The sequence below is a fragment of the Ranitomeya variabilis genome, chromosome 3, assembly GCF_051348905.1.
Source record: "Ranitomeya variabilis isolate aRanVar5 chromosome 3, aRanVar5.hap1, whole genome shotgun sequence".
NCBI classification, from domain to species: Eukaryota; Metazoa; Chordata; class Amphibia; order Anura; family Dendrobatidae; genus Ranitomeya; species Ranitomeya variabilis.
Genome location: NC_135234.1, coordinates 80,627,531 through 80,642,387, shown reverse-complemented (window position 1 = coordinate 80,642,387; position 14,857 = coordinate 80,627,531). Strand labels below are relative to the sequence as shown.

General features: G+C 49.1%; 1 protein-coding gene across 2 annotated transcripts in view; it reads left to right on the top strand.

Annotated features, from left to right (window-relative positions):
- The first annotated feature begins 596 nt into the window (after window positions 1-596).
- Window positions 597-14,857, top strand: part of ABR (ABR activator of RhoGEF and GTPase) — a 430,921-nt gene continuing 416,660 nt past the window's right edge. Inside the window, exon 1 of one of the 2 annotated variants that reach the window (XM_077294251.1) lies at window positions 597-1,251. In XM_077294251.1, coding sequence (XP_077150366.1) covers window positions 741-1,251 — 511 coding nt within the window. In that variant the 5' untranslated portion in view covers window positions 597-740. The remainder of the gene's footprint in view (window positions 1,252-14,857) is intronic. The other variant, XM_077294253.1, reaches the window with a different exon arrangement.

Sequence of the window (14,857 nt, the reverse complement as noted above, 5' to 3'; positions counted from 1 at the left end):
CTATGACGGTTATTGAAAGGAAGGCCGGCCATATTGGTACCTGATATTTTTTATGAAATGTCAGAAATGTATTTTTGCACAATTTGAGTTGTTTGGGTATTATGCTCACTGCAACAGATGAAAATAAACACTTGAGAGTTGAAGATTTATGTTTTCCTTTAGGCTATGTGCACACGATGCGGATTTCTCCGCGCAGAAATGCTGCAGATCCGCACTGCGATGTACAGTATAATGTTATTCTATGGGAAAAAAATAGCTGTGCAGATGGTGCATTAAAATCAGTGCGGAATTGCTGCGGATTTCAAAGAAGTGCATGTCATCAATTCCGCAGCAAATCCGCGGCTGCAGATTCTGCCAGGAGATGAGGACTTTGTGCAGAAAATTCTGCACCACTTTTCCTACGTGTGCACATAGCCTTAGTCACCAAATAATGCAGCACACTGAGGGTAGGAGGCTGTCAGTCTCTGGCCGGGTCTCTGGCAGCGCACAGGGCAGCGGACACCACTGACTGACAGCTCAGGAGTCAGGTCTGACCTGGCCCCGCCCCTCTACCAGGACGGTGGCCAGGTGATGACGTCACTGGCAGTAGCCCCGCCCAGCAGGCGGAAGCCTTGGGAGAAAGTTTGCAGTGTGGATGATGAGCTCCGTGTGACCGGGAGAAGGAGCTGCCTGAGCCGGGACACTGACAGCAGCGGCTGCCCCCGGCGGACCCTCCCTGCTCACTGGCCTCAGGTGCGGATATGATGTGGGACCCCCGGGAATTTGAGCAGCACTGGCGGGTGGAGTTCCCCGGTGAAGTGGCCCCGGTGATGCAGCTCAGCTCGGCGGAGGACATGCGGCAGGAGTTGGAGCGCTGCAAGGAGAACCTCCGCCGGCTGCAACAGGTCCTGGCCGAGGAGAAGTTTAAAGTCGCCTACCTGGAGAGCGCCCTGTCCCGGCAGCAGAAGCCGGTGCCCCTGCAGCGCAGCAAGGTGCCCCCGCCGCCGCCCCCGAAGCGGGTGTCCTACCGGAACCTCGTACCGCCGCCTCCACCACCGCCGGTCATCGCCCAGCCGCCGGTCCCAGACCCGGACTACGAGGATGACGACGGCTCCACCCACAGCTTCGTGCTGGGGAACCTGCTCCGCAGCCTGGAGGGGCCCCGCAGGGACTGGCTCTGTGTGCCCCGGGAGGACTCCCCCAGACACAGCTCCCCGGAGAGGAGCAGCAACGGCTACCTGAGCTCCGACCGGGAGGACGACGACTCTGTAGGTAGGTGCCGGGATCAGAGCAGGGGACGGGAGGTCGGCCGAGTCTCTGGGCACTGCCCTTATTACAGGGGTGGTCCGGTGAGAAAATCCGCTACTGATCGGGGGACAGTCTACTGATCGGTGGGGTCCGACCACTGGGACCACCATTGCTGAGCGCTTATATCTCTGGTAGGCTGGCGCCACAGTGCTCATGTGCGACAGCCGCTCCGTTTCTCCCCTGCGCATGTGTGACCACCACTCCATCTATCCCCTGCGCATGTGCGACCACCGCTCCGTCCATCCCCTGCGCATGTGCGACCATCGCTCCATCCACCCCCCCACGCATGTGCGACCATCGCTCCATCCACCCCCCCACGCATGTGCGACCATCGCTTCATCCACCCCCCCACGCATGTGCGACCATCGCTCCATCCACCCCCCCACGCATGTGCGACCATCGCTCCGTCCGTCCCCCCGCGCATGTGCGAGCGCCGCTCCGTCCGTCCCCCCGCGCATGTGCGAGCGCCGCTCCATCCGTCCCCTGTGCGCATGTGCGACCACGGCTCCGTCCGTCCCCCCGCGCATGTGCGAGCGCCGCTCCGTCCGTCCCCTGTGCGCATGTGCGACCGCCGCTCCGTCCGTCCCCTGTGCGCATGTGCGACCACGGCTCCGTCCGTCCCCTGTGCGCATGTGCGACCACGGCTCCGTCCGTCCCCTGTGCGCATGTGCGACCACGGCTCCGTCCGTCCCCTGTGCGCATGTGCGACCACGGCTCCGTCCGTCCCCTGTGCGCATGTGCGACCACGGCTCCGTCCGTCCCCTGTGCGCATGTGCGACCACGGCTCCGTCCGTCCCCTGTGCGCATGTGCGACCACGGCGCCGTCCGTCCCCTGTGCGCATGTGCGACCACGGCTCCGTCCGTCCCCTGTGCGCATGTGCGACCACGGCTCCGTCCGTCCCCGGCACATGGCGCTTTTTCCTTGAAACCCCCCTCCTGCCCATAGAGAATGAATGGAGTCAGGTGGACGTCTGACCTGCCGGGTAATTTTGTAACTGGGATAAACAATTTCTGTCCTACCTACTGGTGCGGGTCTCGGAGGGTCGGACACTGATCAGCTGCTGGTAGGTGATAATCTCTTAACGCCTTTAATTTCTGACATAAGAGCAGGAATACGAAAGTGCCAAGTCTGTCGCATCGCAAACCTCAGCGGTGGACAACAGACCCCATCGACTATAATGGAGTGACCCCGTAAAGGTGTTCTTCAGGCAGATGATATGGTGCCCAAACCTTTTTATAGGTCGGAGTCCAACACCCGCCATCCCCACCGATTAGTTGCCAGCATCGCCGCCGTCATCCAGAGGTAGACATTGTGTGGAGCAGCGCTGCACGTCCGCTTCTGTTCAGGAGGATAGCCGCTGATTGGTGGGGGGTCGGACCACCGTCTGACAGGACCTGTCCCAGTATCTTTTGCCCAGAGAATCTCTTTACGTCTGAGCCTCCTATACAGATGTGAGCGGAGCCCTGCTGGCCTGTGCCCCGGATCGTCGCCATGAATTGTTTCCCGTGTCGTCCATGTTGCTTGCCCTTTTGCCAAAGTGAAAATTGCTGTGTCAGTGAGGGAAACTGTGGGAGCACACAATATGTTATGGAGTACAAGTGTAGAACAGGTGATGGCTGACAACCTACAACTACATAAGGGTATGTGTCCACGTTCAGGAAACGCTGCGTTTTTGACGCAGCGCTGAGCCGCAGCGTCAAAAACGCAGCGTCCAGATGTTACAGCATAGTGGAGGGGATTTAATGAAATCCTGTCTCCACTGTGCATTAAAAAACGCATGTGGAATTCCCGCAAAAACGCACATGCGGTGCGTTTTTTCAGAACGCAGCATGTTGCTACAATGAGGAAAACACGCAGGAACACCGCAGGTGACCTGCCAGTGACCACAGGTGCATTTTTGGTCAGGATTTTACCTGCATAAAATCCTGACCAAAGCCTGAAGCAAACCTGAACGTGGACACATACCCTTATAATGTTTCATCAAATACTGGCTAATGTCTGATTTAAGGACTTTTTGGATCAGAATCTCAGAAAATGCTGGTGATGTACAGCTGGGGCCAGGAGTGGGATATCTGGGACCCCAGACGAGGCAGAATTGTCCCCTCTAACCAGTAAGGATGTGATCTAATTACTGGTGTGACACAGATATCACTCGATCAGTAGATGCGGCATTGTGCGGTGGTGGTGTGCTGCTCTGTCACGTCTCTTGGGAGGGGGCACCAGATGATGGACTTGTGCTCATAGCTGATGTGTAGGAGCCCACTGACCCCACATGAGGCCATGAATCCCATAAGCTTTTCTTCATGGGCACAAGAAATGTCACTGAATGGAATCATTAACACGTTGTTAGAAAGTGTTAGGAGTCGCCCACTGAGTAATATCCTCATTATTGCGAAATCGCCCCGAGACATTGGTGCTGCGGCCTCCGTCCTTGTGTGTGTAGAGATGAAGCTCCCGGCTCTGATGGGTAACTCATGTCCCGGGGGCCGCCAGCCTCTCATGTCCCGGGGGCCGCCAGCCTCTCATGTCCCGGGGGCCGCCAGCCTCTCATGTCCCGGGGGCCGCCAGCCTCTCATGTCCCGGGGGCCGCCAGCCTCTCATGTCCCGGGGGCCGCCAGCCTCTCATGTCCCGGGGGCCGCCAGCCTGGCACCTTAAGGTACCGTCACACTAAGCGACGCTGCAGCGATAGCGACAGCAATGCCGATCGCTGCAGCGTCGCTGTGTGGTCGCTGGAGAGCTGTCACACAGACCGCTCTCCAGCGACCAGCGATGCCGAGGTCCCCGGGTAACCAGGGTAAACATCGGGTTGCTAAGCGCAGGGCCGCGCTTAGTAACCCGATGTTTACCCTGGTTACCAGCGTAAAAGTTAAAAAAACAAACAGCACATGCTCACCTGCGCGTCCCCCAGCCTCTGCATCCTGACGCTGACTGAGCTCCGGCCCTAACAGCAGAGCGGTGACGTCACCGCTGTTGCTTTCACTTTCAGTTTAGGGCCGGCGCTTTAGTGTCAGGAAGCAGAGGCTGGGGGACGCGCAGGTGAGTATGTGCTGTTTGTTTTTTTAACTTTTACGCTGGTAACCAGGGTAAACATCGGGTTACTAAGCGCGGCCCTGCGCTTAGTAACCCGATGTTTACCCTGGTTACCAGTGTAAAATATCGCTGGTATCGTCGCTTTTGCTGTCAAACACGGCGATACACGGCGACCTAGCGACCAAATAATGTGCAGACCTTCTAGCAGCGACCAGCAATTTCACAGCGGGATCCAGATCGCTGCTGCGTGTCAAATACAGCGATATCGCCATCCAGGTCGCTGCAACGTCACGGATTGCTGGCGATATCGCCTAGTGTGACGGTACCTTTAGTCTTGGAGGCGGACTGCCTGCCTGTTGTGGTTGAGTAAGGATGTGGAAGCCGCCCAGGTGGAAGTTGAGGTTTGGCACGGCGGCTCTGCCTCATTGTAAGGTTTCTGCAGAAATGTTCTGAATGATTTTTCTCTTGGAATTAGACCCCTTATGTGGATAAACATGGCGCCTGGTCTCATAATGGACAAGACTGCTGGCTACCATTTTCGTATTTCATTTATTGCTGTGCACACAGATGGCACAATGACTGACTATCTGTCTGCTGTGTATCTGCCTTGTGCTCACACGTCTTTAAAGCCACCAGTGCTGGAGTGCTGCTTCACACCTGAGGTCCCTAACTGCAGTCCTAGACTATAGGTACCGTCACATTAAGCGACGCTGCAGCGATAACGACAACGATGCCGATCGCTGCAGCGTCGCTGTTTGATCGCTGGAGAGCTGTCACACAGACCGCTCTCCAGCGATCAACGATGCCGAGGTCCCCTGGTAACCAGGGTAAACATCGGGTAACTAAGCGCAGGGCCGCGCTTAGTAACCCGATGTTTACCCTGGTTACCAGCGTAAAATCTAAAAAAAACAAACAGCACATACTTACATTCACGTCCCCCTGCGTCCACTTCCTGACTGACTGAGCGCCGTACAGTGAGAGCAGAGCGGTGACGTCACCGCTGTGCTGCTTTCACTTTCACTTTGCGGCGCTGAGTCAGAGGAGGAAGCAGACTGCAGGGGACGCAATGTGAGTATGTGCTGTTTGTTTTTTTTACATTTTACGCTGGTAACCAGGGTAAACATCGGGTTACTAAGCGCGGCCCCGCGCTTAGTTACCCGATGTTTACCCTGGTTACCAGTGTAAAATATCGCTGGTATCGTTGCATTTGGTGTCAAACACAACGATACACAGCGATCAAACGACCAAATAAAGTTCTGGACTTTATTCAGCGACCAGCGACATCACAGCAGGATCCTGATCGCTGCTGCGTGTCAAACTAAACGATATCGCTAGCGAGGACGCTGCAACGTCACGGATCGCTAGCGATATCGTTATAAAGTCGTTTAGTGTGACGGTACCTTATGTTCACACATTGCATTTTTGTTGCATTTTCATGGTAGGGATCATGGTAGGGATCGCAGCCTATCAAGGGTCATCTGTTATACTTTAGGCTGAATAACTGGAGCATATCTACTATATAATTGTCTAAGGGTCACTTTCGTCTTTCTGTCTGTCCTTCTGTCTGTCTGTCACGGATATTCATTGGTTGCGGCCTCTGTCTGTCATGGACATCCAAGTCGCTGATTGGTCATGGCAAAAGGCCCACGACCATTGCCACGACCAATCAGTGACGGCCGTAGTCTGGCAGCGAAATGGCTGCTGCTTTACTGCCCTGCAGTCAGCGCTGGGCGCTCACACAGGGTTAATGCCAGCGTTAACGGACCGCGGTGTAACGCACTCCGTTAACACAGCTATTAACCCTGGGTGACCAACTTTTTACTATTGGTGCTGCGTATGCAGCATCAATAGTAAAAAGATCTAATGTTACAAATAATAATTAAAAAAAAAAAAAAATGGTTATTCTCACCATCTGACTCCGCGCTGTCCTCGGCCGTGCAAGCGGCAGGTTTCGGTGCCAAGGATGTTATGCGAGAAGGACCTGCCATGACGTCACGGTCATGTGACCGACGTCATCACAGGTCCTGCACTCATACCAACCCTGGGACCGGAAGCTGCCGCGTGCACTGCACACAGGCGCCAGGACTTCAAGGGGCCTTCGGAAGGTGAGTATATGTTTATTTTTTATTTTAAGTCTTTTTTAACCACGCATATAGTGCCCACATTGCTATATACTACGTGGGCTGTGTTACATACTGTGTAGCCTCTGTTATATACTACATCTCTGTGCTATATACTATGTAGCTGGGCAATATACAGCGTAACTGTGCAATATACAACGTGACTGTCCAAAATACTACGTGCTCTGTGTTATATACTACGTAGCTGTGCAATATACTATGTGGCTGTGTAGGTTCTGTTATATACTACATCTCTGTGCTATATACTCCGTGGGCTGTGCTATATACAACGTGACTGTCCAATATACTACGTGCTCTGTGTTATATACTATGTAGCTGGGCAATATACAACGTGACTGTCCAATATACTACGTGACTGTGCAATATACTACGTGGCTCTGTTATATACTACGTGGCTGTGCAATATACTATGTAGCTATGCAATATACTGCGTGCCTCTACAGTATTCTACGTGGCTATGTGATATACTATGTGGCTGTGTTATATACTACGTAGCTCTGCTATATACTACGTACGCTGTGTTACATACTACATAGCTCTGTTATATACTACATAGGTTGTGTTATATACTACGTCACTGTGCAATATACAGGTCCTTCTCAAAAAATTAGCATATAGTGTTAAATTTCATTATTTACCATAATGTAATGATTACAATTAAACTTTCATATATTATAGATTCATTATCCACCAACTGAAATTTGTCAGGTCTTTTATTGTTTTAATACTGATGATTTTGGCATACAACTCCTGATAACCCAAAAAACCTGTCTCAATAAATTAGCATATCAAGAAAAGGTTCTCTAAATGACCTATTACCCTAATCTTCTGAATCAACTAATTAACTCTAAACACATGCAAAAGATACCTGAGGCTTTTAAAAACTCCCTGCCTGGTTCATTACTCAAAACCCCCATCATGGGTAAGACTAGCGACCTGACAGATGTCAAGAAGGCCATCATTGACACCCTCAAGCAAGAGGGTAAGACCCAGAAAGAAATTTCTCAACAAATAGGCTGTTCCCAGAGTGCTGTATCAAGGCACCTCAATGGTAAGTCTGTTGGAAGGAAACAATGTGGCAGAAAACGCTGTACAACGAGAAGAGGTGACCGGACCCTGAGCAAGATTGTGGAGAAGGACCGATTCCAGACCTTGGGGAACCTGAGGAAGCAGTGGACTGAGTCTGGTGTGGAAACATCCAGAGCCACCGTGCACAGGCGTGTGCAGGAAATGGGCTACAGGTGCCGCATTCCCCAGGTAAAGCCACTTTTGAACCATAAACAGCGGCACTGGACTGTTGCTAAGTGGTCCCAAGTACTTTTTTCTGATGAAAGCAAATTTTGCATGTCATTCGGAAATCAAGGTGCCAGAGTCTGGAGGAAGACTGGGGAGAAGGAAATGCCAAAATGCCTGAAGTCCAGTGTCAAGTACCCACAGTCAGTGATGGTGTGGGGTGCCATGTCAGCTGCTGGTGTTGGTCCACTGTGTTTCATCAAGGGCAGGGTCAATGCAGCTAGCTATCAGGAGATTTTGGAGCACTTCATGCTTCCATCGGCTGAAATGCTTTATGGAGATGAAGATTTCATTTTTCAGCACGACCTGGCACCTGCTCACAGTGCCAAAACCACTGGTAAATGGTTTACTGACCATGGTATTACTGTGCTCAATTGGCCTGCCAACTCTCCTGACCTGAACCCCATAGAGAATCTGTGGGATATTGTGAAGAGAAAGTTGAGAGACGCAAGACCCAACACTCTGGATGAGCTTAAGGCCGCTATTGAAGCATCCTGGGCCTCCATAACATCTCAGCAGTGTCACAGGCTGATTGCCTCCATGCCACGCCGCATTGAAGCAGTCATTTCTGCCAAAGGATTCCCGACCAAGTATTGAGTGCATAACTGAACATTATTATTTGATGGTTTTTTTGTTTGGTATTAAAAAACACTTTTATTTGATTGGTCGGGTGAAATATGCTAATTTATTGAGACAGGTTTTTTGGGTTATCAGGAGTTGTATGCCAAAATCATCAGTATTAAAACAATAAAAGACCTGACAAATTTCAGTTGGTGGATAATGAATCTATAATATATGAAAGTTTAATTGTAATCATTACATTATGGTAAATAATGAAATTTAACACTATATGCTAATTTTTTGAGAAGGACCTGTAGTACGTAGCCTGTGCTATATACTACCTACATATTCTAGAATACCCGATACGTTAGAATTAGGCCACCGTCTAGTTTGAGATATATATATATATTACACACACACACACACACACACACACACACACACACACACACACACACACACACACACACACACACACACACACACACACACACACACACCTGCGTTTTATTGTACCAGCAGAAGCTGAGATTTCAGAAATCTCATGCACAATGTTGCTTTTTTCCTGATTTAATGACAAGCAGTTTTCCAATTGAAGGAGCTTTATTTCTTTCTTATTGGGCTAAGCGCTAACAGGCTGGTAGTTACTAACCACCTGTCTGTCCTATGCGGCACCTGCACAGAGCGAGCACAGACTGCTCCTGCTGGTGGTTCAGCTGCTCTAAATCAATAGAGCAGCTCTTTCTCTTCCTGGTTGCTCTGTCGGTGGGGGCGTGCCTGCCCACGTACTACTGGTGTCTCTCTGCAGTCAGGCAGTGGGGAGCTGGCTGTCAATCAGCATAGCATTGACAGGCATGTCCTGTCGACAGAGCAGAAGTAGAAGAGAAGTAGCTGGTCTGTTGATGTCAAAAGAGCCACAGAACCATTGTCAGTGACTAGTTGGCCTGGCGCCAATCTCTGCTGGCTCAGGCAGGCAGATAGTGAGCAACTACCAAGTTTTTTTTTTTGGGGCTCATAATAAAAAAAAATACAACAAAAAACTATTCCTGGATAACCCCCTTTAAGCCAAAGTCACATCTAGCTCTAGCGCACACCTTGTTTCCTTGGCTGGCTCTGGCCTATAGTGGAGCTTGTGCTCTGCCCATTTCTTCTCTTACAGAATGGCTTGTATGTATTTGTTCCTATGTCTTTCTAATTTATTCCCTATAAGCAGCACTGATTCATCTTCTCCACAGGTCTGCTCAATATTTCCACTGCCCTCGTCATTACAAGTGCTATAAACTGACCTCAAGTGTGGAGAATCACTCCCTTTACAAGTGGAAAGCTCCAAAAATAACCCTGCAAGAGCCGTCCGCACGATACAGGCGTCGCCCGTCTGCGGAGGGTGGTGGCACTCGTGCAGACAGGTGGGTGAGCTCCGCAACAGTCACTGAGGATGTCGTCCTCTCACCAACGTGCCTGTGGTCATTGTCTGATGACCTCAAGGATGTGTTGAAAAAAATGGTAGGGTCTAAGATGGGGTGGGGGGACTATGCTTAAAATTTTTGGCTCCATTATAAGGCAGCGATCACTTCCTGACTCTTATTCCCAATGAAGATATTATGTCTCACCACCAATACAAGCTATTTTTGGAATAAAGAGTTTAATATCAAATTATTTCCTAATGTTTTGCATAGTGCTGTTTTTTTTAGGGTTTTTTTTTCTCGTATTTTGTGTGTATGTATGTACACATCCATTTCTGTTTTTACATAAAGAAAGGGACTGTTACTTGTTTTTGCATGTACCGTATTTTATATCTGGTTATTTTTCATCCATGTTTTTTAACTGATGAACTAAATTGTCTTATCTATTTTTAATCTTATTAATGGACCAAGATGAACATTTATGGAAAACTGATGAGTGACGGATGTTTTCAGTTTTTCATCCATTTTTGACAAATCTCACAGATTTGAATGGCTGAGAATGGGCCACGCTCAGAATTTAGTGCCGCAGAGACCTATATCAGTTAAAGGAACGACTGAAATATGAATAGATAGCCGGGAAAGGTCAGAGAGGCCCGGCGCCTGCGCACTGCAGTACTTTGCTCTGCGCTCAACAGGACAGACAACGTACGCCTGCACCGGAGCCGCAGCGTGAAGACAAGAAGAGGACGTCATCGTAAGAAGATGGGAGGCCCCGAACCGGACCGCGACACCCATCGGATCGGACCGCCCACCCAGGTGAGTATAATCTGACCTCTTTTTCACATCTTTCAGGATAAATCGGGGGCTTATCTACAGCACTACAGAATGCTGTAGATAAGCCCCTGATGCCGGTGGCTGCAGCTCATCTTCGATTTTGGGAGTGACAGGTTCCCTTTAAAGTGTTTGGAAGCGCTTAAAATATATCAGCATTTGCATTTAATTGCTGTTTTTTTTTTTTTTTTTTTTGTATTTTATTGGGCAAAAGTAGATCAACTATACACTATAAATACCAATAAGTGCTAATACATATAGAAAAACTGATGGAATACCGATACATCCTTATCGTGTGTTGTTATATTATTGATCGTTGTACTGTACCTGCGCCGTTCCAGCAATGTCCGCACCGGCTTCCTGGCGCTCATGTGACAGTGGTGCAACACTTGCATAGCATAACAATCAGTAGCCGCTAGGGGGCTGCAGCGCTCAAGCTCAATACTGAACAATCCCTTTAAACTCTAGGGGTCATTGTGTTGTCAGTTTTCAAAACAGCAAGCAGGTGAGCAAAATGGCTGTGTGACTACAGCCGAAAATAAAGGTGTGGTGTAGCTTTCCCTAGGACAGAGCGGTGCTTCTGGAACGATGGCAGCCTCCATAATAATGTAACCCTCATCTATAAAATATAAAGCTGCTCTACGGTACTGAATTCCGTACATATAAAGTCCTGGGTCCATCACGTTGACCCTTTTCTCCACCTATTCCATGTGCAGGATATTTGCTCTTAGAGCCGTCATACAGCTCCTCAGCAGCCGGAAGAGCCACATTAGAGCTGAGAACCTGCTGCTGTAGGAAAGTTTCCTGCTGCTCTCACCATGCTGATCAACAGGAACTGTTTTCAGCAGTCTCATTATCATCACAGGCAGGATTACAATGACGGATAGCGCCTCTATTCACAACTGATAACACAGGATCTACCATTCACAATAATTGGTGTCACAGCTCACTTCCCCCTTCCCCTTTAAACTGACTTTTGAACGCTCTTATTAGGTGCTTTAGAACAAAAAAAATGGGGTTTGTCAGTTTATTGCTACTACATGTGGATTTTCAGATTCAGAAAATGAGTTGAGAAGTAGCCTTAGTAGCGAGAGTTGACTATTTTTTTTCTAATACAGATTGTGACATAAAAAACCCCCCAAAAGATTGAATATAATCTATTTTTTTTATTTTTTAAATACGTGTTCAGTTTGAGTTTTTTTCCCCTTCAGTTTAGTTTGTAATTGTAAATGTATTAGTAGAATGAAGGCAAAAAATAAAGTTTGCTTAAATGTTTGTGGAAAGCTGTATGATAAATGACTTCATGTATGTAAGGAAAAAGAGTGCAGGATTGTAATAGAATCAGAGATGGAGACCCACAGAGGGATCACAGCCGACCGGGGATAATGGTAGGGATCAAGGCCGGCCAGGGATAATGGTAGGGATCACAGCTGGGATCACAGCTTACCAGGGATCATGGTAGGGATCACAGCCGACCGGGGATCATGGTAGGGATCACAGCCAAACGGGGATCATGGTAGGGATCGCAGCTGTCCCGGGATCATGGTAGGAATCGCAGCTGACCCGGGATCATGGTAGGAATCATGATAGGGATCGCAGCCGACCTGGGATCATGGTAGGGATCGCAGCCGACCAGGGAATCATGGTAGGGATCGCAGCTGACCAGGGAATCATGGTAGGGATTGCAGCCAACCAGGGATCATGGTAGGGATCGCAGCCGACCCGGGATCATGGTAGGGATCGCAGCCGACCCGGGATCATGGTAGGGATTGCAGCCGACCCGGGATCATGGTAGGGATCGCAGCCGACAAGGGATCATGGTAGAGATCATGATAGGGATCGCAGACGACTAGGGATCGCAGCCGACCCGGGATCATGGTAGGGATCGCAGCCGACCCGGGATCATGGTAGGGATCGCAGCCGACCCGGGATCATGGTAGGGATCGCAGCCGACCCGGGTTCATGGTAGGGATCGCAGCCGACCCGGGATCATGGTAGGGATCGCAGCCGACCCGGGATCATGGTAGGGATCGCAGCCGACCCGGGATCATGGTAGGGATCGCAGCCGACCCGGGATCATGGTAGGGATCGCAGCCGACCCGGGATCATGGTAGGGATCGCAGCAGACCCGGGATCATGGTAGGGATCGCAGCCGACCCGGGATCATGGTAGGGATCGCAGCCGACCCGGGATCATGGTAGGGTTCGCAGCCGACCCGGGATCATGGTAGGGTTCGCAGCCGACAAGGGATCATGGTAGGGATCGCAGCCGACAAGGGATCATGGTAGGGATCGCAGCCGACCCGGGATCATGGTAAGGATCATGGTAGGGATCTCAGCCGATCAAGGGTCATCTGTTATACTTGAGGCTGAATAACTGGAGCATATGATTTATAACTTCAGAAAGGCAGTACATTTTATGGCTTTTATTAGCTGCTACTGGAAGGGATATATGTTACGATAAGCCCTATCATGACATACACCAGGAGTAGAATATTCAACATACTTAATTCTGCTGAATATTAAGCAATAAATTAGTAATTATTGCAAAATAATGAGTAGAATTGTTGAACCTATTGGTCCGGCCCTGCACACAGTCATGGACTCTAATGTGGCCCTTTGGGGAAAGCAGTTGCTTATCTCTGTGCTGTTTGATATCACATGCTTTACGGAAGTCTAGGGAGGCTGAAATATTTGCTGAGCGAGAAACCCCTGTAGGACATGTTATCTTTTTTTTTTTCCATTTCTGTACAAGTACATGAAAAATGGGGGGGGAAAAGAGCTTTAGAAGACCCCTATGATATCTGCAAGGAAACATGGCTCCTTCCAAAAGTCCAAAAGTCTGGATTCCTATGGTGTCTATACCAAATTAGTGATGGTTTGTGTGAGGTGCATACGTGAGATCTAAAACTTCTGTTTTTTTTCTTTTTTATTGCAGCTAGTCTTATGGAGCAGAACTTCTTAAAGTTTTGGAAACCGCTCATTTGGCTGGTGCGATGTGTGTCCGAACTGGGACGTTCAATGGATGAGCTGTACTATATCTGCCCATTGTAAATGCAGTTTCTGTATCTAGAAGGGGTGAAGGTGCTGCAGTGAGGTCATGGTCACGTGATTGGGGTGCATGGGTGCTGCACGCCGGTGGTAGTACAGTCTGCAGGCTACTAAAGAATTGCTAGGAAGGGAATAAGAAAGCCTGGGGAGTTCCTGACGTTCTCGGCATCACCGGGTTTTCTTCTACAGTCCTCATCATGATCATTATTCTGTGGATGTCTCTGTCCTCCATTGTGTTCTGGGAGTGGGGGAAGTGGAGAAAATGTTGCTGCCAGGGAAGCAGAGTAGTGTGGGGGAGAATGCTGGTGGTGGGGGAGAAATGAAATGGGGTATGACACTTGCAGCCAAAAGTGCAGGATGATATAGCTGCCATACAGAGCAGAGTGAGGGGTCACTACTGTCAGCACTGTGGTGTGTTTGGCACTAGTAGTGTGGTCCATTGTGCCGCGCTTTGGTATTTGGAATTGCTAGGGGGTATTTTTTTTATTTTAGGTGGTATTTGGTTGACATTGCTGGGTGTAATATTGGTGATGTAGCATTTCTTTCCTAGTGTTTGAGCAGCCCTGCATTAGGATGTGACACCCAGGAGGCTGCTGACTTGCTTATTATAACATAGAGTAAATAACCTTACTGCCCCAAGTCATCATTAACCCTTTTTTTTTTTAAAGAAGTCCCTTTTCTTTTTTTTTTCTCTGTCTTGCGGTGTTTGACATTTTTGCGCAACACAATCTTAGAGAAAAAAACAAACAAACAACTTTACGTTAAAGTGGCTTCAAGATTTCTCGTGTACATAAAATCACTCCGAATAGAAACAATGTCCTCACAAAAAAGTACGGTCACTGCATGTTATGTTCTTTGTCTCTCCTGATGTCTTCTCAATGTATCATGTTACAAAGCTGAATTCACATCACATATAGATGCACATGACACAATAAAAAATGTGAATGAATAGATTCACCCCCAAAGTCCACTTTTGTGTAGTTTAATTTCCTACAGTTCACATGGAGACGCTGCTGAGAGCCAAATCGGGGTGTTTCCACCTGCTAGACCTAGGGCTCTCTAATGTATTAGTAATAAATAATGTAATAAAATGTACTAGTGATGAGCGAATATACTCGTTACTCGAGATTTCTCGAGCACGCTCGGGTGACCTCCGAGTATTTTTTAGTGCTCGGAGATTGTTTTTATTGTCGCAGCTGAATGATTTACAGCTATTAGCCAGCATAAGTACATGTGGGGGTTGCCTGGTTGCTAGGGAA